The sequence below is a fragment of the Caloenas nicobarica genome, chromosome 5 (assembly GCF_036013445.1).
Source record: "Caloenas nicobarica isolate bCalNic1 chromosome 5, bCalNic1.hap1, whole genome shotgun sequence".
Lineage (NCBI taxonomy): Eukaryota > Metazoa > Chordata > Aves > Columbiformes > Columbidae > Caloenas > Caloenas nicobarica.
Window position 1 is genome coordinate 8,749,944 of NC_088249.1, and position 27,837 is coordinate 8,777,780.

The 27,837-nt window shown below is 46.8% G+C and overlaps 1 protein-coding gene across 1 annotated transcript; it reads right to left on the reverse strand.

Annotated features, from left to right (window-relative positions):
* Window positions 1–21,387: 21,387 nt before the first annotated feature.
* On the reverse strand, window positions 21,388–26,704 carry ZBTB42 (zinc finger and BTB domain containing 42). Its single transcript, XM_065635964.1, has 2 exons — window positions 26,527–26,704; window positions 21,388–25,187 (listed from the first exon to the last, which is right to left on the reverse strand). The coding sequence occupies exon 2, from the start codon at window positions 25,171–25,173 to the stop codon at window positions 23,743–23,745; it is 1,431 nt and encodes a 476-aa protein (XP_065492036.1). The 5' UTR covers window positions 25,174–25,187; window positions 26,527–26,704; the 3' UTR covers window positions 21,388–23,742.
* Between the last annotated feature and the right edge of the window lie 1,133 nt (window positions 26,705–27,837).

Below are 27,837 nucleotides of genomic sequence, written 5' to 3' on the forward strand. Positions count from 1 at the left end.
GCCAGTGTAAATGTAACTTATACCTGTCTAGCCATCTTCTCTTCCAAAAATAAATAAAAGAATTGTCACAATCCCTTTTATACTGAAAACTGTGCCTGCACAATATAGGGAGATGGGTGAGGAACCGTCTCGCATAATGATGCCAGTATAGTTAAAGAGATATAAACAGAAATGGAAAATGCTTCTTCACCTGAATGATTACGTCTAGGGTGCAATACAGAGCTGAAACAGGAGCAGGGAACATCTTAAAGTGAGCCCTCCTTTGACGGCCACACTTGCTGTGGGGCACACAGATACTCAGTTACTTTCAGAGCACTCACTCAAAATTGCCTTATTAGATTTTCTTACTGCTCAGTATTTCATGTCCCTTCCTTGAAAAACAAATGCTCTCAAATTTCAAGTCCTTTTCCCTTCCCCATTTCATTTTTTTTTAGCATAGACTTCCTTAGGTATAGGACAAAGCTTAGCTGTCTCTCACGTTGAGCCTGGTCTTGTGTTAGCCTCAGGCAACCACATCACAACATCCCACATATAAACAGATCAGGCTCTACCTTGAAAATCACTCTGGGCTTCTCTTCCCAGTACTCAAGCCTACAAGGACACTTTTCCAGCCCCAAGAGTTAGAGGCTGGCTCATTCCCAGCCAAAACTATTCATGGGACAACCTGGATCTGCTGATCCTGGTGCCAGCACTGAAGCCAGAAGCCAGATTCACCGTTCCAGTGTATGGTCCCCGCACCACACCGCACCGCAGCAGTGTGGCCAGAGACGTGTTCGCAGCCCCTTCAGCTCCGGTTTGCTTGACTGGGCCACACTGGCCATCTCCAATACCTTTCGCACGAGAGTTGATGGTGGAAGAGCGTGCTTCATGCCGTGCAGTGTGGCAATACCCTGGAAATAGTCGTCCCTCCTCTTCCTCACCAGGGCTGCTGCCTCCAACCTGGATGCTCCTCATTTGTGCTAAAGCAAAATTCACAATGGGCATGTGAACAAAGAGAAAAAAAAGAAGAACAAAAGACATTGGTTTAGCCCAAGAGAGGTCTCCAATGGCAGGACTGCTCCCTTTAGTGGCTACACCAGCTTCGAGAGCTCCTGTCTCATTGCTTCCTCCTGCATTTGTCTTCCTTGCACACAGAGGAGCTGACTGAGCAGAGTGTTCCAGGCAAAGTCTCACCAGCCTCTGTACCATGGCCTTCATCCCTCCTTAAATCTACTGGAAATATATCCCCACCCCTTACATCCTGGGCATGTTGGTGGCTCAGAGAAGCCACCAAGGTGTTCTCCTTCCCAGTCATTCCTAAGCACCAAGTACCTATTTCATGGCAGAAGCTCTGTTGTTATTCCATGAGCTCACACTCATAGCAACTGAATTTCATCCTCTACTCCTAGTCTTTCCACCTGTGGCCCACTGGGACACACCATCTCCTGTGTATTGGCAACAGTTTCCCAGTCTGCTTCTCAAGGAACGGCTCCAGCAGCTTCCTCCAAGGCCTTCCCTGCTGCTCACATTGCCCTGGCCAATTCTTTACTCCACCAAAACACTCCTACTAATTCCCATCTTAATGCATAATTTCCCAAATGGCACTTTATCAACTGCTCTGAGAGACAAGGTGGGTAATGTATGGGTGCAGTAGATCTTATCCAGAAGATCAGTTCTCTTGTCAAAGAAAGCTAACAGGTTAGGCTGGCATGGTTGACTTAGGGTAAGCTCTGTTGGATGTTATCTCATTTTGTATTTGCTTCCATGTCGGTAAGTGCTCATCTCTTCAAAGTTTCCTTGAAAGCCTTTCATCCCACTGAGGTGAGATTAATCTAACCTGTGGCTGTCCTGATCTCACCCTTCCTCTCTGCTCACTTCAAGTTTGTGCACAAGTGGAGTGTGTTACTTGCCCTAATACGTGCTCTTCTCCAAATCAGAGTCTATGTGTTGCCTTCCTTTAATGCAGAAGTTTTCAGCCATGTTTTGCCACACACTTTTAGCAGACAACAGCAACAACCAAAAAAACCCACCCTGATAACAGGATGGTTGCAGTACTTTGTGGGACCCTACAGGAAAGGTGGGGAGGGACTCTTTATCAGGGAGTATAGTGATAGGATGAGGGGTAATGGTTCTAAACTGAAAGAGGGAAGACTTAGATTACATTTAGGAAGAAATTCTTCACCATGAGGATGGTGAGGCACTGTAACAGGCTGCCCTACTCCATGATCACGCACATGCGCGTACACAGAGCCAGGCTTGCAGTAGACTTTCTGCAAAAGGAGTTGGCAAAAGGAAATCGTGTCTGGGCCATGACTTTGTTGGAGAGGAGCAGTTTGCTAGCTGAGGAAAGCCAAAGTGCTAAGGTGCATTGGGGCAGGGAAGTAAAGTATGGCATCGTTTATCCTGTCCAGGTATTGGAAGGCATTATGCTGTCGTTGGCCACGTGTCCACCCACCTGTAATGTTTATACAGCTCCCCATCATCTTTTAGATGAGCACTCAGGATAACAGGTTTGTTCCCTTCTGAGGCAGGGAAGTTAGTTTTTCTCCTGTAAAATGGAAAACAGGCTAAGGCACAGGCAGACCAGATTTGTGTCATATAATAGCATAAATATATATAAAATAGCCATTTAATGGCTATTTTAAAATCTTCAGCTGCACTCTTCATTATGCACCATTTTTAACAGTGCAGTGAAAATCAAAACATCCCAGTGCAGGAAAACTGCTTACTGTTACCGAAAATATAAAGTAGGTTTTCACTGTAAAAGAAAAAAACCCACAACCTCAAAAGTGGTTTCACTTACCTTTTCTCATTAACAAAAGACACTCATAGTCAAAACATGCCCCTTACAGACATCACTGTAATCTGTAAGTATGTAATACACATTTTAATTCATTTTAAGGTGTTTGTCTGCAGCGAGTCTTCCATTTTTAATACACCTCACCACTTCAAAACATTTGACATTATTAAATGGTTTGCTCTCAATTTCCCTAAGAGTTTTATAGTTGGGAGCTGCCCAACTGCCCCACAGAAAGTCTCAGCCCTGTGGGGTTTCCAGTGCAAACTCCTGCTGAAGCCAGCCCGGACTGGGAGCAAGCACGCACTGCCTGAGTTTTCATTCGCTTCCTTAGCTGGCATCTTGTGCTGCCTTTTACCATGAACTTCATGCAGGGTTTTTGCTCCTCTGCTCTGACAACTTGATTTTTCCTAAGGCAACCAGGCAAGGGACGTGTAAGTATTACCTGAAGTATACACTAGAGGATGCTCTTGGGTCATCATTGAGAGACAAACTGCTTCTTTCGATCTGCAGCGCTTAAAGACTTTCAAGGCTCAGAAAGTGTTTCAAGGCTTAGCCAAAGCTTAGACGGTGTTTCAAGGCTTAGAAAAGATAAGAAGAAAATGTTCACATAGGGACAAAAGTGTAATGTCAGTGACAAAGTAGTGGCAAAAACTACTCCACCTGCTTTTGCAATGCTATTGCCACTCAATATACATTTAAAAGATGCATGCATGCAGGCAGGGACTTCGACAAGCCAAATAGTTTGTTGTTGTTGTTTTTTAATCACCTATTCATTATACTTTATGTGGGACATAATTTTGACAGACAACACGGGGCAAATATCAGATAAAGGACTTTTCCAAATCCTCACATGCTGTAATCATTCTCATAGACAACAAGGAAGGCAAGGAGGCAATTTGGGCTGGTTGTGCATTTCTGCAGTGCTGTGAAGAAGCACCCGCTGCACCGCAGCACCCAGCTCCCACCGGGCAAGAGCTCCCAGGACTCAGCAAAAATCCTGAATTTCAGCCTCAGGGACTCTCTGCTCTCAGGCCCCGTCCTCCCAGCAGCTCTTGGGGTATTGCGGGGGCGTTTCTGGGTGCAAGATGCCCTCACACAACAGCCTGGAGACCAGCAGAAAGTGCTCCTGTTGATTCAAGATTACATCTACATGTATAATCCAGACATGCAGCAGTGCCTTCCCATCCAATGGTAACTAGGAAACTTCCACAGAGATTTGGTTTTGTACCAAACACTTGTTTATAATGGCAATAGTGTCTTGCTCTGCCATGGGTTTATTTTGCTGGTTTGAAAGACTTTCTCTAAAAACCCCCTTTTCAGCAAACTGCCTCATTTTGCAGGATGAAACCCATCGCAGCTCACTGGAACAAATCCAGTGTAACAGAACACCTGGATGCAAATTCAGACTGTCAGGTGAGGTTCAAACTAATAATAATTAAAGAAAGGATTTTAAATGCAGGGCTTGCAATTTTAGGAGGAGATGGAAAACCCAGGGGGAATTTTTGTTTTTTAAAAATGGTGCCGGCATTCTCAAAACGAAAGAGAAAGGAAAACCCACCATAAAACGCCCCATTAATTTCAATATGAGGTGACTAAAGGATGCCGTGTCCGTAATAACCACGTTAAAACTCCAGCTCGGGTGACTCTTCAGGGGACCAGCGCCTGCAAAGCTGCAGCAAGGAGAAACCTCTCCCAGGAGCAAGCCTTGCTCCAGCCTTCGGCCTGGACAGTCCGTCCAGCAGAGCTTATTTCACACACAAAACTCTCTGTACTTTGCTCCTGTCTGAAGGGAAGGCAGATTATGACCTCTCCTGCAGCACAAAGTCACGCATCAGCTGGAGCGGTGGGGGAAGGTACCAATGCCTTTGCCACCCACAAACGAAACCATCCAGCCCAGTCCCTCGTAGTGCTGATGTGGCCCTGAGGAGGAAGGTAACATAAACTCTACCGCTGCTGGAACTCCTCCGGTGGGGAAGTTTGTGCTGCTGGCTGAACCGGTGGTAGGAAAACCAATTATAAAAGCAGATTAATGGTGTAACTGGTAGTCATGATGCTCACCTAGGATGGAGGTTACAATTCAAGACATTGCTGCAGTCCAGAGAGCATCTCAATCACTGAAACTGAAGCTGAAACTCCTGCTCTGAACTCAGACCCCTCATTCAAATTCGAACCTTTTTCCTTGGAAATTCTGTTTTTTGTATAAATCACCAGATACCTTCTCCTCCCCCAAAGATGTGCGAAACGTTCGGCCTAAGCAGCTCCATGTGGTAACAAATCCCAAAGGCTAATTGTGTGGAAAAGCATTTCCTTTCATCAGGTTTAAATTTTCTGCCTTTTAGCATCGACTGCACCCTTCTCCTTGCATCATGGGAAAGCAATGTTTAATGCACAGAGCTGGAAAGGGCCCAAGACCACCGAGCCGTTGCATGAAGACCAGCGGGCTGCCAGCAGCTTTAAACAACTGTTGATCACCACCACAACCGAATTCCAAACAGATTACCGAAAAAGGCCAAGGCCAAACCTCTTATTTCTAGGCTATAAAAACGGATTCTTCCAACTGTTGTTACGGTGAGGAATTCAGCTCATTTGCAGATGACATACAGAGTGGAGCTGTCAGTCCCTCGCAGGAGGAGAACACCCAAGACTTGGGAAGTTGTACCTTTCCCCCTTATTCTGCCTGGGTCGTTGCTAACATTGCAACAGTTTTTCAGAAGAAAATGCCAAATCAATCCTCTTTTATTTTGAAATGAAGCAGTAGTTATTCTGACTTTCCCAAGCAGCATCTCTAGAGTGTCTTTGCCATCCGAAGAGGTTTCTTCCTGCTTCTTCAACTTCACTTCATCCTCCCAAGCATCCGCAGGGGCTGGTAGCTCTGAGGGCATGTTGGGAAAAGCCAGACCAAGGGACGAAGGGAAAAGCTGGCCGTGTCCCTGCTTTGCTCTTGCTGAGGAGCAGCAGCAGCTCTGGACAGAAGTTGGTTCAAGCCCACCAGCCCAGTCTGATCTGAACAGCTTCAGGCCCATCTCTCATGGGAGTGAAACTGGGATGGCAACACAACAGGCAGCTTCAAACCACACAGCCCACATCAACCTGTGGGCAGGAGCTGGATGTGGCTGTGCCATAGCAAGGGGGGTTCAGACTCAGGCCCTCTTTCCTGCTGCCACCTCCTTATAGGTGCTCAACCCCCAGCCTATGGCAGAGGTTGTCCCCAGGGATGGGTCAGGATGGAGCACACCCATCTTTGCCTTAAGAAATCCCAAACCAGCCTTGTAGAAGAGGTTATACACCCGAATCCAGCCTTTCCAAGAGCCAGGAGAGCAACAGCTATGCCAAGCATCCCCTTATCAGGCCTCTAAACACATTTTTGCTCCCATTTTTGGAGGAGGATAACTTAAAAATGGCAAGCTCACCAATGGGCAAATAAGTCAAATCCATGCAGTTTCCCCAGCTCATCCACATGGCCGACACTGGCCAATGAAGACATCACTCCCAGTTCTACCTGCTTATGCCCAACATGCCCCTCTGGCCATGCCCATGTCAAGCCCTCTCCAGACCCACGTGTGCTGGGCAGCAAGGGCAGCAGGTTGGGAAGCAGCAGAGACTGTCGCCGAGGGCTTCTGGAAAGTTTCCTTCCTTAGGACGAGGACTCCTGCATCTGGGCTCTGCAGAGCGAGGGCAGAGACACTGAGTTTGTCCCCACAGGGAGGGCACCGTGGGGTTTTATCAGACCAGGTAAGGCAGAGTGTGCTCTTGTGCATGCAGCTCTGCTCACCCACCTTGCTCCCTGCCCAGCCACTACTGACGGGGATGAAATAACTAGCTGATAATCCTAATAAAAATGCAATTAAAAATTGAGCGTTACCACCCAAATCCAATGTACAGGGTAAGCTTACAGCAGATTAGTTGGCAGCTCCCAGCAATCCTGTATTCACATGCATAAACTCCACTTCTCTAAAATAGCTGTTCCTGTAACCTGGATCCTCAGATAAACCGGCAATGCTTTGCTCCCTTTCCTGAGGAGATGTGGAGCGTGGGGGACAAATGCTCATCAGAGGCAAAAGAGCTCTGGGATAAATCCCATTCCATTATCTGCAAATGGAAAGGCTTCAAAATAAGTCAGTGCAGAAAATATCTGGCTACTACACATGAAAATGTGGCGTTTGGGGAAGTTATCTGAAGGGCAGCAGCCTTCCCAAGGCTCAAATCTGCTTCTATTTAAATCAATAAAGATGAATCTCAACTAAACTATTATACTTAGGAGATTCAAAATCTTTGGGTGAAGGAAAGTACAATTACGATTTTCGCAGGTTTATGGCCAGGAAAATGTAACCAGGTTATTGCAATGGAAACAGTGTCACTCATATCGCTACAGGGACAATGCCAACGTTGTGGTTGAGATGCAGCTATGAATATGCTTTTTTCTGGGTAAAGTAAAAAATATACACTTTTGGCTCAACAAGATAGTCAAACACAGAAATAAGTGAATTTCAGAAGTCAGAGTTTTGAGGTTTTATTTTTAGTTTCTAAGGGTTTGGGGTTTTTTGCTATTGAAGTTTGAAAATGGCAGTTTTTCCGGAAGGAGACCGACTGGCTGAATTACAGTTTTGAATACAATCTCCTTATTTAACTGCTCTCATTTCCTCAAACAAAATTCCTCTAGGATAAGAAAATACTCTACTTCATCCATCTTCACAGTTATCTTTGCTTTAAAAAAGTTTCCACGTGAAGTTCAACATGAATGTCTTTTCTGTACATGTCCCACACACATTCAGATGGGCAGTTATGTACGTTCATAACCTCAGCAGTTAAAATTTTGTTTAAACACAACTCACCTCAGAGAGCTCCAGAACAAGCCAAATGTGTTGCCTGCTGTACACAAGCTTCAAAGCGAAGTCTGTTTGCATTCACATGTCATTAAAGACAATATTGATGAGTTAATAAGAGGTAGAAGTGGAGCAAGGCTTCAAACACTTGACAATAATCCAGGGACAATTTTATATTGAGAAAAGAACTGCTGTCATCAAAAGAAACAAACAAAAAAGAGAAGTTGAAGCGCATGCAGATGCTAAGACAGCCTCTGCATGCAGAGAGGGAGACAAGGGAAGAAACTGAGCTACAGGTTCTGCTTGTTGTCAGCTAAAACCAGCTGAAGATCATTTTCCCATCCCAGTTTATTTCCCTTTCTTTATGCTTATGATGCAAGTACAGATTAACATGATTTTAAACAAAACCTGAACTGTTGCATAAATTCGAGTTCTACAGATAGTCTTGAGAAAAGAAAAAAAAAAAAAGTGAGCGTTTGAAAACCCAATATGAATACAACTGGTTTCTTTAGGAGTGTGGAGGTGATTTGGTTACGTTTCTCTCTAACAAATAGCCAAATGGATATTATTGCCTTGTATCTCAAAGAGTAAGAACTTGATGAGACTCAGCTTGAGGCTAGGAGAAAACCCACGTTCTGTCAACATCTCTGATATACCTTCAAATCCATCTTCCTTCTGCTTTTTCTGTTGCCTTCCCACTGCTTTTCTCCAACTTCCTTGTATAAAGAGGCCTGTGCTCATGGCACCCCAATACTGAGGTGGAGGGGCTCATCTTGGCTTGCTCATAACCAGCTGTCCTTCCTGTGCTGGAATGAGATGTTGGTTTGGTTTAGTTCAGCTTGTTGCAGTTTTGCAGGCACACAAGGTTTGAGGAATCACCCAACAGGCCTAGTTTCACTTTTTTAAGGGATTAAGAGGTAATATGGAAAACAGCACATCAAGAATCCTCTGTCACCTGGGTTTCCTTCTCCCACATCCCACACAACAAATGTTTCATGCCCTCAATTCAGTTGCTGGGTCACTCTGGCACTTCTCCCAGCCCCAGCCTCAGTAGCAGGGTACGTGGAGTAGCTCAGCACAGTGACTAGACCCCGCTCCATCATCCCACCCCATTCAGGCACTCCCACCCCCATGCAGAGCCCGGTTTGGCCAAAACCCAGTTCATGCAGGGAGCCCATCCACGCCATCTCTCCTTGCTCCATCACCACTTTATGCACAGGTGGAAGCACCTCCCAGTTGGGTCTGCAGGGCCAGGCACCCAGGGCAACATTCCATCCTGCTGCTGGGAACAGCGGAATGCTCCTTCATTTCACAGGACTCATGATTTCACCCAAGTACCTTTTGCTGATGTTTTTCTAAGGAGAGGAGGATTTCTGTGGGAGATGGCAGTAATGCAGAAGTGACTTCAGCATTATTGGCTTTACCACAGCCAAGAGACAAAGGCTTTCTGCTATTTACCCCTCCAAATCTGGTCAATATTTACTGTATTGCTCTCAATGCATTACTGAAGACGTTTACTCACATCCGCTGCTTGCCAAAAAGCAAGTTAATTTAGCTTGGTGATACAATTCAAAGCAGTTTGAGTTACTTACATCCCTGCCTATTGGTGTCCAGACAGACACCGCATCCATCCACACATGCATTAACAAAGACTTAAAAACAATTGATTCCTCTAGACCTGAAAGAACACGTCTGATTCCAGGAAAGCAAAAGACCCAACAGGGACAACCTCAGCCAAGGCGGGGTACAAGGCAGGTGGTTTTCCTAATGTATCTTCAAGTGGTGGTGGCCAGGTCCTTCTGCTCTCCTGGAGCCCATGGCTGGGGAGGGGGCACTGGAGATGCTCCAGCACGGCTGCCACCTCGGCTGGGCTTAGGTGCTGATGAACAGCAGATCAATTATTCATCAGCTAAAAGGCAGACTTCTATTACAACAGATGTTTCTCTGAATGTTTGACACTGCCCATTAACTCACCCTTTAATTTTAATTGCTTAACTAATAGATATGTTCAAGGTTAAATGAGTTTAAATCTTCATTCTTCTCTTGTGTTGTTTAATATAAAGATACCATCCAACCTGATGGGGAAAAGGGAGGGAGAAGGAACCAAACCAAGTATCATTGATGGGATACAAACAAGTGGCCGATTAATCTTCCACACACCTGTCCAGAGGTGGGCACAATGCTCAGACACGGTTTTCTCTAGAGCAGAGAAGTGATGGAAGGATCCCTCAGGCTGAAGGTGGCCATGGGGTTGCAAAGCCAGGCTGGACCTGGAACCGCAGTCAGGAAGGAGGCAGCATGGGGCGAGCATCCTTCCTGGAGCCAGCACAGAGGATGCACCTGCTCATGGAGGTGGGAAGTGTGTGTTTCACACACGCTGCTTAGGTAGCCTCAAAACTGAGAACTCAGCTTATGTAATTTAAGTTTTTTAAGTCATGGCAGTGTTGGCCCAGCATGGTGCTCCTATGCTTCCTCCTATAAACATGTATAGCCCATCTGAAGAGTGCACGTCACCGGCCAAGCAGGGAAGGAGCTCCTGAGGAAGACAAGACATTCACCTCCCTGCCTGGGGCTGCAAGGAGAGATTCATCTCCCGGAGGATACGACCCCCAAGAAGTGCTGGGCTGCAGGGCAGGGGATGCAGTCCCTGCCTGCTGCTCCCATCGTGTCCTTCTGGCTAATTTCTCCACTCGTTTTGTACCAAGTGGGACTACACAGCTGGTGCTCAGCAACTTAGTAAAATCATAAACACATGAATTTCTGCAGCATGCATAGCTATGGCCTTGCTATCTGCCAAGCCAGTAAATACCATGAATTTTAGCTCTACAACTTGGTACCCCTGAGGAATGAGCAACATAGATCCTGCTAGTGCCACAAAAAGAAGCGTGCCCCTGTCCCCCCTCACTGCTTCCTACTGAAGGCATTAGGACGTACCCACAGCAATACCCACCTTCACTGCCAGGATCAGTCCCCTCAAGTCACACGAGACGAAACATAAGGACGCATGCTGGAGAAGCCACATCACCAAGCAGGAGGCTTTTCCTCAGCTCAGGCAGGCTCAAAGAAACCCTTCACATCTGTTGGCATAACTCAAGAATATGTTGCACCATTTTTTCTAGCAGGGTCCATGGATTTAGTTTGAATAGTTCAGATCTGCCCCCCAAAAATAAATTACCAGTACCAGTGGGAATAATGGGAGAGGCAGGACCAGACCCAGCACTCACCAGCCCAGGGAGCAGCAGCAACACACCACTCCCATCCCAGGAGGGACTTGACACACACAGTCAAGGAAAACGCTTTATTCTCTGTGTCTTACCACACTAAGGGCATGAGGGAAGGAAAGAGGAAGCAGGCAAAAGAATAAGCACTTTTTTTCAACATAGAGCAAAAAAGGAAGCGCGTCTCCTCCCTTTCTGGCTTACTTTCTTTCCTTTTGTCCCTCTTTCAAGAGGTGAAGTAGCAGAGATCAATGCACACCATTCTTCAGATTGTTCTCACCCTTCAGGATATGTTGGTCCAGATACTTCTTGTCTGTTTTGTGAATGATTTGGAGACTGAAAGGTGAGTAGACCCCATTCTAGGGCTACAGGAGGCTAAGGCCTGATATCTTCTTTGCTGGTGTAGATCTAGCTCAATGCAGTCATTACAGCCAAACCAGGCTCCAACGTTTGTACTAGGATTCTGTAAAAACCCTTTGGTTACATCCCTCACTCAGACTCAGGAAACCTGGTCCTCACTTTTTGTCCTGGAAACATCCCAGGCCAGGCTGGACGGGGCTCTGAGCAACCCAATCTAGTTGAAGATGTCCCTGCTCATTGCAGGGTGTTGGACTAAGTGACCTTTAAAGGTTCTTTCCAACCCAAACCGTTCTATGATTTACCAAGGAGGTTATAACCAGTTACTTCAGTACCATCATGCATCAGCCACCGCTACAATTGTGATGTAGACCATGTGCAGGCCTCCTTGTCCATGTGGGAAGAGCAAAAAAAGTTAAAGGACACCAACCTGTCCCCTGTTGGTACAACCAGCATTACACCACAGATGTTAGGCTCAGGGGCTGGCCATGGTTAAATATCCCTCCTGGTCTCAGGGACAGAAGAGATGTTCCCTCCTTCCTGACAGAGTCTTCCCCATCCCTGCATGCAGCAGGAATGTTTCCCAGCCCTTCTTCCCAGCTAAGCAATTGTAAAGTGGAACGAGCATCTTTAGTTTAGTCTCTAAACTCAAAAGAAGTTCTTAGGGTTCGTTGTTCTTTTTTTTTTCCCCCAAGCAAGCTCACGAAGACATCCACTCATTTGATTTTGGCTCCAGCTCAGCAGCGTTCGGTAGGGACAACCATCAATCCTGCCAGACAGCCGATGGCACAGACTGCCAGGAGTGGGCGATCTCCATTTTTTGCAGCTACACTGCAATTTGCGTGGCAGTTCGACGCTCGCTGGCGGGCAGCCGGGCCTTCAGCATCCTCCTCCCACCCAGAAAGGTGTCTCTGCAGAGCAAGGTGCTGCCAAGACCACGGCGTGAACCCTGCCAGTCCTGCAAATAGACACTGGATTGCAGAGCTGTTAATCCTACACATTGTAGTGTTGCAAACTTCACCAGTGAGATTTTTTTTTTTTCCCCCACCCACTGAGTTTGGCCTGAGTGGTATTAAGTTTGATTTTATGGATGGTTCAGTGCAGCCCAATTTTCAGCAGAAAAGGGGAAGGTTGCACTGAGCACCGGCGATGTTGAGGTCCGGCTACCAGCTCACTCCTGCCCTTTGGCAAATATCAGATTTCTGAGTGCAGAAGTGAGGATTTCATTCTTTGTTCTTGAACTCATTCTTTCCATCCCAGGGGCCAGTGGAATGTAATCTCTCCAGATGCCAGCACCTCTTAGGAAATTGTAATATAGCAGCTATATACTGTAAGTGGCTTATTTCTACAGGGAGAAAAGAATAGTAATATCCTTGGGGGAAGGTTTTGAAACAGTGCACAGTGACGCAGTCCCAGGGACAGACAGGATTTACTTCAGCTGAGGATCTGTCTCCAAACACGCTCGTTTTCAAGAGGAACAGCAGAGCTGGCGTTTCATGTTTTGCTCTTGGTTTGTTTAAAGTCTTTTCTTGCTGTTTAAAACCACCAGTGCTTCCTTCCTGGGGAGGGAGGCAATGCTTTTAGGGTTACTGTAAATAATCAGAGCCAGAACAATTGGCTGAGTAAATTATCCTGTGCGCTGACACTAACAGACTCCACCAAGCTACTAGGAACCCAATCAGCTTTTTTTTCCCCCGTCTCTTGCTACAATTATAATAAAATAAAGATTTGCCAAAAGTCCGTCTTTGGAGCAAAGCAAAAGCAACGCCTCGTGGAGAGCAATTCCAAAGAGCATTCTCAAAGCTCTCAATTGACCAACTTCGAATTAAGAGGTTTGCCGAGGAAGAAAAGCATGCAGGAGAACAAGGGAGCCTGAAGAGCCAACTGACAGATCGCCGCGCGACAAAGCTAAAAGGGAGCTCCAAACCCTGCCAGCGCGGCTGCCCGCAGAGCCTGCCAGGAGACAGACGCTGCCTGGGGGATCATGTTCTCCAGGGCTGGGGAAACGGGTGCTTCTCAGCCCACCGAGCTGAGGACAAGGGGTTGGAGGGGCACCCCAAGCCCACCGCTTCTATAAGAAAAAGCCCAGAGAGAGGCAGAGGCCTCTGTGGAACAAAAAGGGAGGAGGAGAAAAAAAAAAAAAAAAAAAAAAAAAAGAAGAGAGGAGAGAGAGAAAGAGGAAAGAGAGAAAGAATTTGATTCTTACCCAGAAACTCCTTTGGAAAAAAAAAAATAGCTGCAAAAAAAAAATTCTGAGTCCTTCCTCCTTATGCAAAGCAAGTCATCACTCGCAGCAGTGGGATAGCAAACAGGTCAGGCAGGGGAAGAAGGGACACATAACTGAGGAATAAAGCAAGATGTTTTGCAGAATTAGGAATCAAACTGCACACGTTCAGGAGCTCAGTGTTCTCTCCAAGCAGACTTTCATTAGTAACCAGCTCCGACAGCTCTGCAGCGGGATTACGCTGAGGAAAGGGCAAGTTAACACAGATGCATTGGTGTTAACATTACCCTTGAATGGAAGTAGCATAAACACAAAATATTTGTTTCGCTGCTACTGTGCAACATCTGTTCCCGATGACTTACTCACTCTCTGTTCTCCCTCCCTCGGGGTTTCAAAGTACACACGAAGAGGGAGAGGCTCGCAGGTAGCCGATGCCATTGTGCCCGCTTGGGAGTTGCGCAAGCGCAGAGCCCGTTCCGCAGCCTCTACGCGGGCAAAAGTCTGTGCCGCTGTGCTGGAGTTTGCCCCACCAGGGCAGAGATTTGCAGGCTAGGGCCAATGAAACAGACACTTTCTACAGAAAGTGCATTGTGTTTTCTACAATTTGGTATTTCCACATGTGAAAAATCTATAAGTATGGCAAACCTGAACACTTTTACCTGAAAGGCTGCAAATCTAATAGTAATACTTTCCTTAGCAGATTTATTTTTTAAATATTTTTTTAAATAGAATTTTAAACTCGAATTTTAAAACCCACTGAATCAGCTAGCTTTCGCTGCAATGCCAAAAGCCAACGATGCAGTAAGTGCTCTTACTACATCTATTTTTCTTCCACAGAACCCTTTAACACCACACGGTTGTAAAAGCTGAGGGAGCTTGTGCCAGGTCACGATGTGGACACAGGCTCTCCTAGGGAAACTCCCGGCACTGACATTTCAGCAACGAGGCTTTCAGATATGTCAACTTGAGAGGAGAATTAAGAGATCCAGATATCATGACTGTGCATGAGATCATCCTGGGGGACAAACTCGGGTTTTGCAGTTACATTCCTGATACCTACACACACTCCGCTGTGCTCCGTCAGCTGCACACACATCACATACCCTGAAGAACCAGTAAATGGAGAAAAAACACACACAAAAACGCATATTTTTAAAAAATTATTTTCCCAGATAAATCTCCTGTGTTTCTTTATTCTGAAAGCAGTTGAACTTTTTTGGGGGGTTTGAAATGAATGAAACAAAAAGCCAGACCTTCTGATTTGAAGGTGAATAATAAAGCATTGCAAGAACTCGCCAATATGCTATTGGAGGCACAGTGAAACACTGCAAGAAAGTCACTGTGCTCATATCGTACCTCAGAGGAGTATTCAGTAAGTTTTGGCGTCTTTTGATGTTTGCAAATACTGTAGCACCAAGTGTTGTCTGATCTTTTAAATTCTAGTTTTCCAAGCAGCAAGCCTTGAAAAAAACAAGCCAAATAAAGCAGGTGGCTTTTGTTGTTGAAAGTCTCAGGTGACTTTTTAGCCTAATTTTAGAATTAACAAGAGTTTCTGATTCTGCTGGTGCCAAGGAGTTAAACGCAGTGCTCAGGAAATATTGCAGCTTCTCTGCCCTGCCAGAACTTGGTGCTACATACATACATACATACATACCAACACCACCACATGCTATGCTGTCCTGCACTGGTCCAGCCGCAGTCCAATGGGTCTCACAGTCAGCCCTGGTGTAGCCTGGCCCCTTTTCCTCACATGATGTGTCTGAACACCTGCCTTTCAATTTAATGCAAGAAAAATTAGTTTCATTAGTAAGAGGCTAATTGGGTTATTTCTGAAGTCAGAACAGGATGTTCGTTTTGAAGGCTACAAGAAAGGGAAGGCAACGTAATTTGTGGGGTTTTTGTCCCTAAAAATTTCAATGATGTTCATTAAAGAGAGACCAAAATTCTACCTTAAGCAAAAGCATAAGGCAAGGCACAGAACACAAACTACTTTTGGCCAAGCAGATGGAGGTCCCTAGAAGTTTCCTGAAGAAAAAACAGAGCACTGAGGTCTTAATCTTGCACATTTTACAGAAGTCACTTCTGCATGTGTCAACTCAATGGCTCATTTCTCATGCTGCCCACCTACAGACAACAGCTTATGTGCCGGGGCCTCCTGTATCTTTACTGGCTATGAAATAAAACAACTAGGGGGCTTTAGAATAAGCTTGTTCTGCAGGTTGGCTGCTTTGCCCAAGACTTTGCAACCCAGTCTAGTTTACAAATTGGCTCAGTTCACCACATAAACCCATTTTTACAGCTCAGTCACCACACTTCCAGTAGAGCTTCCCTCCTTATCCACCTTAAAGACCAAAGCATCAGAGCATATGACCTGGGCTAGACATTAGGAGGAGGAAAAAAAAAAAGCTTTCCAGGCTAAGGGACAAGCGGGCACTGTGACAGATTGCCTGAGGAGGTTCCCACAAGCAGGTTAGACACATATTTGTCAGGTAAAACTAACACTGAGTTCACCCTGCCCAGAAGCAGGACAGACCAGATGCCCAGACAAGGTCTCTTCCCGTCCTCTCGTGTATTTTGTGTATGTTCTTTGACAGCAGCAGGGCAAAAGGGTTTGCTTACAAAACATTCTCAGGAGCAAAACTGTTAGATGTGTAAGAGCAGCTCTAAGGAAATGATTAAAAGGAAACCAGCTTCTTCCAACAGCTGATTAGACATCAGAAGGGTTGAAATCCTACTCACCGCCACTACCAAAACTATATTTTTATTTAATTTACAAAGTTAGGGAGATAGAAGCTTCTGCTCTTCCAAATGTCACTGGCCCTCTGTAAAATAAAGATAGCTTCTGGAACATGAGAAGAGTCATGACCCATTCCTGGTCCTTGTTCACTGCTCATTGCCATAACCTATTGCACAGATGTGATGGATTTTTGAACATAAGATCTATTATGTTTCCTGCCAGAGGCTCAAATGTGTACAGGCTTTCAAAACACCTTGCCAGGCAGTTACTTTTTATACTGATGCAGTACTTGCCAGCAGTCGCTGCCAAGCATTAGCTTGAGTCTTACCAATAAGTTGGGAAGTTAGCACTGCTAATTAAATTCTTCATATTATCTGAAAGATCATCCTCCCCACCGTCCCAGAGCAAAATGCAAGCAATTCTCATACACGAGGACCTACCTCAAGGCAAATGAGTTGGAATTTGTGATACCCAAGGCAGAACTGGCATCACCTTTTCTGCCCGCCTCTTGCACCCAGCCCAGCCCCACAGAGCATTTGTTCTGCAAAATCCTGCTGGACTGGAGCTGCCTTATTGCCCCACAGGGGAATTGAGAACCTTATTTCCCCACCTTGGAGACCCTGTACTTATATACTTGGACTTTCGAGCCTAGGCTCTCTCAGTATGACCTTGGGAACGAAGATGGCACTGTCTCATTCCAGCCTTGTGCCTGCCAGACGCTGCAGAACATCCCAAAGTGCAAGGGAGGTTCTTCCCTTCCACGGCCAAAGCCAAAACAGCCATTTGATAATTAACCACCCGGATCGAGCCAGACAAGCCATGACGATGAAGGTGAAGATCGCTGTGCTCTCTCACACAGCCTGCACGCCGTGGGGTGGCCGGGAGGAGGTCGGGGCTGACCCCAACCCTTGCTTGCAGGCACAGCAGCAGATGCGCTGGGCTTCCCCATGGTCTCCCCCTTGCCTGGCAGATGCTGGCCTCTCTGGGAAAGCGCTAAATGGATTCTGCTGAATCACTGCAGCAGATGGTTCGTAACACCACCTGGATTGCACAAAAAAAAAAAAAAAGAGCAAGATAAGGAAGGTTGGGGAACAGAGCGTACCTAGTGTGTGGACTGAGTTCTCCCCAGGGAGAAGCAACCTGTGGATAAGGTCATTTGAACTTCTGTTTCCCCAAATTCCTCTGTCACTGAGACTGATAACATCCCTTTCACAGCAATTTTGTCCTGAGGTCTGTAATGCATATTGCTTCAAAACCCCTTGGGAAAAGTCTTCAAAACCCCTTGGGATGCCAGGGCTCACGCTCTGGCACTGGTAAACGCTGGCAGCACCAGCCCTTCATCCCCGCCTGCAACAAACTCCTCTCGCTGGGGCTGAGCACGTACCAGGCTGATGCACATACAAAGCCCAAGAATATTAACAGGGGATTTGGGTGGGAGGGTGAGTTTGGTTTTGTCTGTTTTCTAAAAGCCAGGTTGGCAAGTATTTTTCTTTTCTGCAACAGATGATTTTGATAGGGCAGAGGAGCCAGCTGTGTACAGAAGCGTGCAGCTGTGCGAGAAGGAACAACAAACAGGAAACAGGTAACAATAACCAACGTGTTTGCTCGCTCTCCTCCTGTTAAACAGCATTCGCGATTTTTTGTTTGTTTGTTTAATCGGGAAGAAAAGAGCCAGTCAGGAAGAGAGCAGAGGGCTACAGCACACGCACAGAGGGTGCACGCTCGGAAAGGGCTTGGCATCCTGCAGCAGCTCATCCCCACCTAGAAGTAAGAAACCAGGATCCCTCCGTCCTGCCATTACGAAAGACACCTTGCTGCACAAAGTTGCTCAATCTGCGGCACTTCCAGCCAGGTCCTTCCCGGCACAAATCATCAAGTCATTCGAGACAAAATGTTCTCTAGGCAGGTCGCTCACAGCCCCGTTCACGATTCCTCCTCCTCCTTCCAGGACAAGGCATTTTCACACACTAACTGTACTGTAGGCTCAACGCCATTTCACTTGAGCCTAGCTTTGTCCTATATAGGCTGTTTTTGCTGGGTCACACCTGCCATCGACTTCCTCAGATAACAGCTGCTGTTTCATGTTCTGCTGTTCACCTTCCTCAGCAGAACGGCACACAAAGATACTCATGGGCAAGCGAAGCTCAGGGTGGCACAATGCAACCCCGAGCTCCAGTAGCAGCTGGATGGTGACAGTACTACCAACAAGCTGGGCAAGACAAAGATCCCTCTACTCCTCCATCCCAACTACTTCTCATGGGGGACCTCCCCCATTAACATGTTTGGAGGCTTATTTCACCTTCAAGAATCTAATTTAAGTAATAAATACAGTCAATCTGCACTGTGCCTCCCACAATGTAGGATCCAACAGCACCAGGGACCTCATTTGGGACATCCCTTTGGGTTTGCATGAACTTTCTTCAGTGCTTGGGAGGCACCCTGTCCAAACCTACACCCCACCACCCAAGCTAGGAAGAAGCCATTCCTCCGTGGTCTCCAGCTGCACGGTTGCACCTGGTGACATGTGGCCAGATGCACCCAGACATCCACAGCCACTCCTGTGCATACCAAGGCCAGACCACCTCCAGAAGGCACTTAACACTTCAAAACAAAAGCTAAAAATAAATAAAAATGTTTCACAACACTCACCCCAAGGAGAACCAGGCTTTGCAAGGGCAGCGGGAACCCAAGCTGCTGGCATTGGTAAGACTGACCCTTGCCAACCTAAGGAGCCCATTACGTGCTGTACTCCTGGGAGATGACAGCCCTTGCAGCCTGGGGTTAGGACAGCAGACACCCCCAGGGGTCACCCCCTTTCCCATAAGGAAGGGCAGGATTGGACCCAGTGTACTCACAAGTTGGCCGGAGGGACCCCATTGCTTATTCAGTACATACGCACCCCACACCCCCCTCCTTACCAGCATCCCCTTAGTGGCCTGGTTTCTCCTCGAAGCTTTTTCTATTTCACATTCCTAAGATTTAATTATGTTATCAGAACAACAGGCATCAGGATTTGGAGTGCCAGAATTCACATTAGCAATTGCTATCAACAAAGAAAATGGGCACAGCATGCCCATGCCAGCGTAGATGTGGGCTGCTCTCAATCTACTCACAGCTATTTATAGCCTGTTTGCAAGCCATCCACCTCCCAGGTTTAGCTTCAAGCTTGCTTCTGAGCACCCCCTCCCTCAAAGAAAAGCCTTTTGCATCCCCATTCCCTAGCACAGCACCCAGATTTGGACACATTTAGTTGGTTTTGGTTTTTTTGGGTAGGGGAAAAACATTTGAATCTTCTTCCATACATCCGCAATAGCAGGAAGGAGTGAAAACAGAGTACCACAAATAAGCAGCTGCAGGGACATCCACCCCCACCAATGGTAGAAATAAAAATAAATAAAATAGTTTCTAACACTTCGCCACATTGGAACAGGACCATGGCCCACCTCTAGCAGCTCTCTGCCTTCCCCACAGATGGGGATGGAGGCAGAAGCTCTGCAAGGCAGGACGCAGCCTCCAATGCGAGAAATACCTGCCTGTTTTGAGATGATTGCAAAGAAGCAGCTACATGATAGCAGGAGGGGAGACAGCTGTGCCTCCACACCAGCATCAGCTGTAATTTGCCCATCCGTCAACCAGCACCATCTCAAGGCAGTCTGATTCTGCCAGGGTCCTTCGCCTCCAAATAATTAAGAAATACAAGATGCAACGCACGTAGTACAGGTGCAAACCTACCCACCAGCTTTCCCTCCCCTGAACAGCAGCTGGCACAGGCAGCTCACACCTTCCTCCTCCTAATCCCAGCTCCTGCTAAACCCAACGCAAGTTTTAAGGAGGACATTAGCGGGAGTTGGGTCAGACCTCAGCTCTCCCAAGCCTGGGAGAGATTCGGTGCTTAAGAGAACCCCTTCATGCAAGTCCACCGACGTGGCTTTGGTAGGCGTCAGGCTGGGCTGGTCCTAAGCTGGCTCAGGGCATCAGAGGGAGAGTTGAGCTCATTTAAACCTTCTTGATACCCTGGTTAAAATGCAGAAGTGCTGCTGAGTTTAGTCCTGCTCACTAACGAAAACGCCCGGTCAGGCTCTGACCGAGGCACGGCAGCTCCTCGCGTGTCTAAAATTCCACGTGGCCCTGAAAACAAAAGAAATATTAGAGTATATAATAATAACTATTAAAAAGCAGCACAGCCACCTGTAAAATATTAATAATAAAATAATTAATAATAATAAAAAACCCAACCACCACACCCCTTCCGCTAAAGGGAGGAGGAGGAAGAGGCTCAAGCTTACAACTCTAGCACATTTTATTTTCTGTAAATTTATAAAGACAACAATCCTAGTCACGATTGTCACATTGTACAGCACATACCAATACAGTTGCAAACAGAACTCCACGCAAAACTAAGCACTAACAGTAGCCTGAATCACTCTTCCTGCGATTGTCGTATCTAGACTAACAGTATTACACTAACACTGAAGAAAAAATAGTTCACTATAAAACAGTGATAGAACGTTTTTATAAAATATATTCCATTCCAATAGCTTTTCTACATACTGTATACTATAAAACTCTCCCACAAAAATTAGTGTCTTTAAATATACATATTTAATCTGAACTGCACCAAGATTAAAAACAATTAAAAATATCAATTTTTTTTTTTTACATTAACTTCACAGTATTTGTTTGTAGTAGAAGACAAATCCAGTGTTTAAAATGCAGAGCAGGACTATCCCCTACAGAGACGGTAACTGCCCCACGGTGAAATAGTTTTTAAAAGAGACGAGCGTAAGTGTGCAATGTTTTCAGTACTTCTCTGTAGAGTCATGAACCATTTTGAAAACATGCTCCGAGCTATTGCAACTTAAAAATAAGAGAGACACACAGAGAGACAGCCAAAAAAAAGTCACCTTAAGAACAAAAATAAGTGCAAACATTTTTTTACTTTAGAAATTCAAGCTATGAGGAGCAGGAACACAAATACCAGACTATGAGAACAGCGTGTTCGTGATGTAGTCAAGAATGAGAAAGTCTTTTTTTTTTTTTTCTTTTGTTTTTTTAAAAAAAACTTTTGCCCCATATTCACCGCAGTACAGAGCATGCTCATAGCATCAGTTTAATGAATTATCTCTATACTAAGATCAAACACAAACTTGTTTCAACTTTTCCCTGCTCCATATACTAATGATGTTCTTATGGCACATCCTATTGTATGATCTTAAAAAAAAAAAAAAAAAAAAAAAAAAACCCACAAAACAAAATAAAAACACAAAAAACCCCCACAAAACAAAAAAACCCCAGTAATTGAAGACTGAAATGCAAAAAAGTGTCACAAGAATGCAAAATTAAGATTACCAGCTTCAGTAATGCTGACTCTACATTAAACTCTTTACATGTTGTTCAACATGCAAAACCCATTGTTATAAAATTTAAAGTGAAGTGTAAATTAACTAGGTTTGAAATAGATTAACAGTAATAATTCCACTTCAAAAAAAATCTAATAAATACTATATCAAGTATCTTCAGGAGAAAAAAAATAACTTAATTTTAGTAGAAAGAAAAATAACTTAATTTTAGTAGATTTTGTTCAGTGCTATTTCCAATCACAGCAAAAAGGAAAAAAAAAAAAAGGAAGAAAAAACTGATTAAGTAGAATAAGACCACAGTACCAAAGCCACTTATGTTCAAGATACAGTACTCTCCCACAACTTTCATATGTAACAGGTTCAGCAAAAATATTTTACAGTCGGAAAATTAGACTGAAAACAAAAAACCTCAAAACTATAAATAGAAGTAAAATTTCACATTACATGTACATTCATAGTTTAAGAGATGAATAATAATAGGATGCTGTAACAAGTAGATCCTGATTTTCTTAAAAGAGGAGGAACTTATTTAAAAAAAAAAAAAATCCCATATTATTTATGTAGGTAGTGCTCCGTTTTTGGACCAGAGGGGGAAGGCATTGGGAATTTTTTTCTTCATAAGATGAATTACAGTATTTTAAGCACAACTTGCACAACTTTAAAAAATAATCTCAGTGCTTCAAATTAATTTTAAAATAAACACTTAAGTTTCATAAAACAACTCCAGTAATGTCAGGAAAGCCGGTGAAGCAATGTTAACGCAGCAGAACCACATGCAAAACCCTCAGATATTATTATATTTCAGTCCTGTGTACATGTACCATGAATGGGTAATTTGACTGGAAGGGAATAATCTGGTATTTATTGACATGCACAGACGAAAGGAAGCTCTATTAGGCAAGTAATTGAGTTATTTGGAGTAAAACTTGTTGTAGTTACAGGCAGCCTCAGTTTATAAACAAACTAAAAAAACCACCTAGAAATACCCCCAAACCCCTGAAAAGGAGGGACATGGGGAAAAAGTTGGGCCATGTTTTCCCTCCAGCAGTTTATCTTCATCCTGCCCCTTCAAAACACCAACAATTGCACAGAACTTGGTCCAGAGGGAATTACCAACTTCATAGCGAATAAAATAAAATTCCGAGCTGCTGATTGTAGCATAGCAGCAAACTTTTTGGACCAGATAGCAGGGTATCTCCTGACACATGTCATATGAATTATAAGATTGCCCAGGAGCCTGATATCGAGAGGGGGGGTTATTTAGTTGTTTCAGGGCTGCTGCCGTCGCCCCGCCAAGGGGGACAGGATCAGCCCCTGGGCATCGATATGGGAATGAAGATATTAACGTCTCTCATGATTGTTCGTATGTCCTACCACGCATCCTTCAACATTTCAGGAGTGAACACAGTGCAGACAGGAGGAGTTTTTCCGTCCACGTTTCATGCTCAAAAGCAGCTTTTCAGTAGGTCAGCCCACAGATGAGGATGGATGGGAAGGGAAAATTTAAGTCAAGTCCCAAGGCGAGAACTTCTCATTCAGATTTCAGGACCATTTGCAGAACTATTCTAACATTTTAAAAAACAAACAAACAAACAAAGAGTAAGAAATGACCAGTACCAAAGACGCAGCCAGGAATCCTCAACCCCGTTTACAACTAGGGCTAATTTAAGGGCTTGTCTAGCCCTAGAAAATAAGAGTATGGCCGCTTGCTCTGCGATATGCAGACAAGTTTCTCTACACTGAAATGTATTTAAATCATAGTTCATTTCTTTGGATGTTTCTATGCAACACACAGAGAGCATTAGGGGAGCTTAATGGAATCCAAATTTTTCTCTGGAATTTGCTGATAATCTTTTTTGAAACTGAAAAAAAAAATAATAATAAAAACACCAACCCTGACCATCAAGCAAGTACTTCCAGCATGAAAACAGATGCTAAATCACTGCAGAATTACTTAGATCATTTCACATTAATAATGTAACATGGGTGCGCAAGAGAAGACCTAAAGGACAGGGCAGGACAGCAGGGGAAGTGAGGAGATGGAGAGGTGGAAGAATTGCATTAAAAGGCCTCTGGAGTGTATACCTCTGCATCTTTTTAAGATCGTATACCTGAAGTGAATATCAACAAAATAAAATAAAGGAGGGCGGGGAAATAAAATTCAGATGCTGCCTTATTTTCCTGTTTTGTTTTAAAAAGGGGGGGAGGTGGGAATAAAAAAAAAAAAAAAAAAAATGAAGCGTCTCAAACAACCAAGGACTTTACAAGGCCACAATGAAATTTGCGGATGTGTCTGTACAAATCCCCAGACTGCGTGAAGCGTCTCTCGCACCACTTGCACCCGTGGGGTTTCTCCCTGGTGTGCACCACCGCGTGGCGGCTGAGGTTGTGGGAATACTGGAAGCTCTTGCCGCACTGGCCGCAGGTGTAGGGCTTCTCCCCCGAGTGAGTCCTCTCGTGCCTCTTTAACGTGTACATGCAAGAAAAAGTCTTTCCGCAGAGGGTACAAGTGGGGACGGACCCATCGGGGGACAGGCGGGTCCGGGAGCCGTCCTTGTCGCGAAAGTGAGAGCTCAGGTGCAGCTGAAGGATGTGGGGGCTCGGGAACACCTTGCTACAGAGGGGGCAAATGCAGATATGCCCAGGAGGCACGAGGACACCCGAGGAGGAGATGTCCGATGAATCCATGTCGTCCTCGCTCTCATCTCGCTCTTGATCTATATCCTCCTCTCGGGCATGAGAGCTGCCATTCCCCGCGAACATGTGTCCTAACCCTGTCACTAGGCTTTTGGCTGAATTCCCAAAATGCTGACTCTCCGGACTCCTGGCTTCACCGTCCTCCTGATCTGACAGCAAGTCTTGTTCATCTTTAACAAGTGGCTCGGTACCCTGCTGCTGGCTGTCGGAAGCCAGCTGTCCAAAGACATAGGAGGGGTGTAAGGAATCTCTCCCCGGCACGGGCTTGAAAGACAAATCCAGCGCACAGTCCACATCACTCGAAGCCAGGGGATGGTTAACAGACCTTTGGGACAAAGGTCCTGTGGAACTATTGACATTAGCCTTTGTTTTTCCAGCTGCTGCAGCGCACGGTTCTGCCTCTGTCGGCACAGAGCTGACACTTATATGATCAGAGGACCAGGCAGGGTGACTGCTGACCTTTTCTTTGCCTGCTGCTCTCTCATATTCTGCAACGCTGAATTTTTGTTTGTTTCCTGGGTCAAACTCGTGGACCAGGGGCACTCCGGCGTCTAGAAAATGCTCCACTTTCTCCAAACCAGCCGCCTCATCGTTAAGCTTCTCTTCCAAACATAATTCTTTATCTTTCAACTTGCCCTTGCAGACTTTCACAATGTCATACATGTGAAGGTAGCTAGCCGCAGCCAGCACATCTTCCACCGGGAGACTGTTGAATTCCAGCTTTCCCTCGTACATGAATTCGAGCAGCAGGCTGAAGGCAGGGGCTGTGACAATGTCACTGTTCAGATGCACAATATCCCTTTTGTCTAACTGGTCCCTGTAGAAAAGATGGAAGTACATACTGCAAGAGGCGAGAACGGCTCTGTGAGCTCTGAATTGAGCTTCTCCAACTAAAACAGTACAGTCACACAGGAAGCCCTGGTGACGCTGCTGACTCAGACACTGCAGCAACTGGCGGCTATGGTCTGGAAACTCCATTCTTCCTTCATAACCTGTTCAAAACAGGAAAAACTTGAATGCTACTGTAAACTAAAGCCTCCTAGCAGCTGTAACAAACAGATCGGCTTTTTGGTAACACAAGCCAAAGAAGCAGCCTTGGAGATAACATTTACTGTTAATTGTCTGTAATAGTTTTAGGGGGAGGGGGGCAGAAAAAAACCCCAACACAACGCAACATGCTTCTCATCCTTTCGCACCTGCTCCGAACAGGAAAAACTTGATTGTAAGTAAACAAAAGCTAGTGAAGCAGCAGCCCCTCCAACCTTTGTTTCTCCCACTAAGCACTTTAGTAAAATTAAGAGGTGGAAAGCGCACACATACACGCACAAAAAAAAAAAAAAAAGCATCAACTCCCAGGCTGTCTTCCTAGCAATGCTAACTCGGGGCATCTTCTAATAAGCATATTACCCACGTCACACACATACACACACGCACATTTAAACTTTATCCTCAGTCGTTATGCACCGAATCACAACAAAACAGCCGCGGCTGGCGCTGGGGAAGCGGCGTTTTTTGCAGGAAAGGAGCAGGGTGGGGAGGGAGCAGGGTGGGGAGAAGCGGCCCCGCATGCGGGAAGGGGGGCAATGGGAGGAGGGTGGAAATAAAGGGAAAAAGTTTCCCTTGAAGTTATTAAAAGCCAAGGAGGAAAATAAGCGGCGTAAGGACAGGGAGAGGGCAGGGCTGAGGCTGCAGCCGGCTACCTGCCGCGGCCGGGCGCTTACCTTCCCGCGGGGCGCGGCGGAGGCGGCCGCGGGCGCGGAGCCGGGCGGGCAGGAGGGAGCGCGGGTGCGAGTGCGAGCGAGGCGCGGCGGGAGGGAGGGAGAGAGGCGGGAGGGAGAGAGGGAGGGAAGGAGGAGTGCTCGGTTTGCTAATTACACCGCAAGCTGGAGAGTCAGCTGCTCTGACTTCACTGCGATGGAAATGCTACCTCCAGCTGTGCGCCTTTTAATGCCATATGTTACTCCAAATCTCGCTACCAGCCAACCACAGCTTGCTGCCTTTTAAAGTTCCAGCAGCCCCATTTATAGCCCGCGATTAAATCCTACAAACTTGCCCCGAGCCCGCCCCCCCCCCTACATGCTCCCCCCCACCCCGGACCCCACCTCCCGCCGCAAAGTTGCTCCCCGCAGCCCGCCGCGGTGACCTTCGCCGGCTCCGCGCAGCGCTGGGTGGGGGGGGTGTTACCGCGGAGCCGCTTTTCGGAGCACCCCCCTGCCCGCCCCCCCAGCTTTGCAGACGCGCTCCCCAACTTTGCACGGAGGACTTTCCCTTGGCGGGGGGAAGGCGGCGGTGGTGGCTTTGACCCTCCCGGCCGCCCCACCGCGTACTTACCGGCTTGCGGCGGCGGGGCTCGGCGTCCGCATGTGCGCGGCGCTCCGCGGGTGCGGCGCGGGGCCGGCGGCGCGGCGGTGTTGTGGAGCAGGTTGTTAGCCGGCCGCTCTCGCGATACTTTCCCTCCGAGCCGCGGGTGTGTGTGAGTGTGTGTGCGTGTGTGTGTCCCCGTCTGGTGCACACAATAGCCCCCGCCGCCCCGGCCAGCCCCGCCGGCGGCGGCCGGTGCGCACTGCCGGCTGCGCCCTCCCCCCGCTCCTTCTTCTTCTCCTCCTCCTCCCCTTCCTCCTCCTCCTCCTCCCCTCCTGGCCGCTGCATTGGCAGCGCCGCCGTCCCGCTTCCAACTCCGCTGCGCCGCCGCGGAGAGGGCGCGCACGCCCGCTCGCTGCAGCCCGACGTGCCGCGGATGGGCGGCGGGGTGGGCTGCCCAGCGGGTGGCAGAGCTGCCTCCGCACCCGCGGAGAGCCAGGGGGAAACGGGAGGGGAGCGCGGCAGCGGGAGTTGCGCGGCGCCTGCCCCGAGGCAGGGATGGGGCGAGAAGCGAGGCGCTCCCCCGGATTTATCTTTAGTTGCGTGTCAGCTGATAAATACCAGATGCCTACGGATTTTTCAAGATGACCTTTTCGATAGTTGATTTGAATTTTAAATTTTAATTAGCTGTAATCCCATCAAAAGTGAGCGCCTTTCGGGGTGGGGGGAGCGTAGAAGCGCGGGGCCGGAGTTCCCAGCGCCGCGCCCCGCGTCAGACCCGGCAGCTGCCGAAATCCGCTGCAAAACTCGGGCTGCTGGAGCCCCGGGTGCTCCCCTCGCCCCGCTGGAAGGGGGAATATCGCTGCCATGGGGTGTCCCGGCAGCCCCCGGGCTGCAGCAGCGCCGGGAGGGGGAGGCAGAGGTGACCGCGGGGGTGAAGCATTGGGTTTGGGCTTAGGGTCCAGGTTGATGTTTAGGGGTTTTGGTGCCCTTGAAAAAAGGTTGAGTTGCAGAGTGCTATTAGGGTTGGAGGAGTGGAGCACTGGGGTCACCTCAGAGCGCCCGTGCAGACACCCTGCATGGTGCCGAATTGGGTTTCCAGGCCGTGCTTTAGGGTCCAACAAGTAAAGCAGGGAAACTCCTCTCTTCCTTCCTCTAGGCTGCCTTGTCTAGATTAAATATCCACAGGATAGCAACTTTTAAATTTTTTAAAAATGTATGGCTTTTCCAATGCACAGTGATAGTATTAGCACCTTAAAACATCAGTTTTATTGCTTACTATATTTGTTACTAATTTAATCCAGTTCATTGGTATTTTGTGTGTAGGCTCTTTGTCACAGA

What these genes read in the sequence shown, in the direction of transcription:
- ZBTB42 (XM_065635964.1), bottom strand. Translation starts at nt 25,173, where the DNA reads ATGGAGTTTCCAGACCATAGCCGCCAGTTGCTGCAGTGTCTGAGTCAG.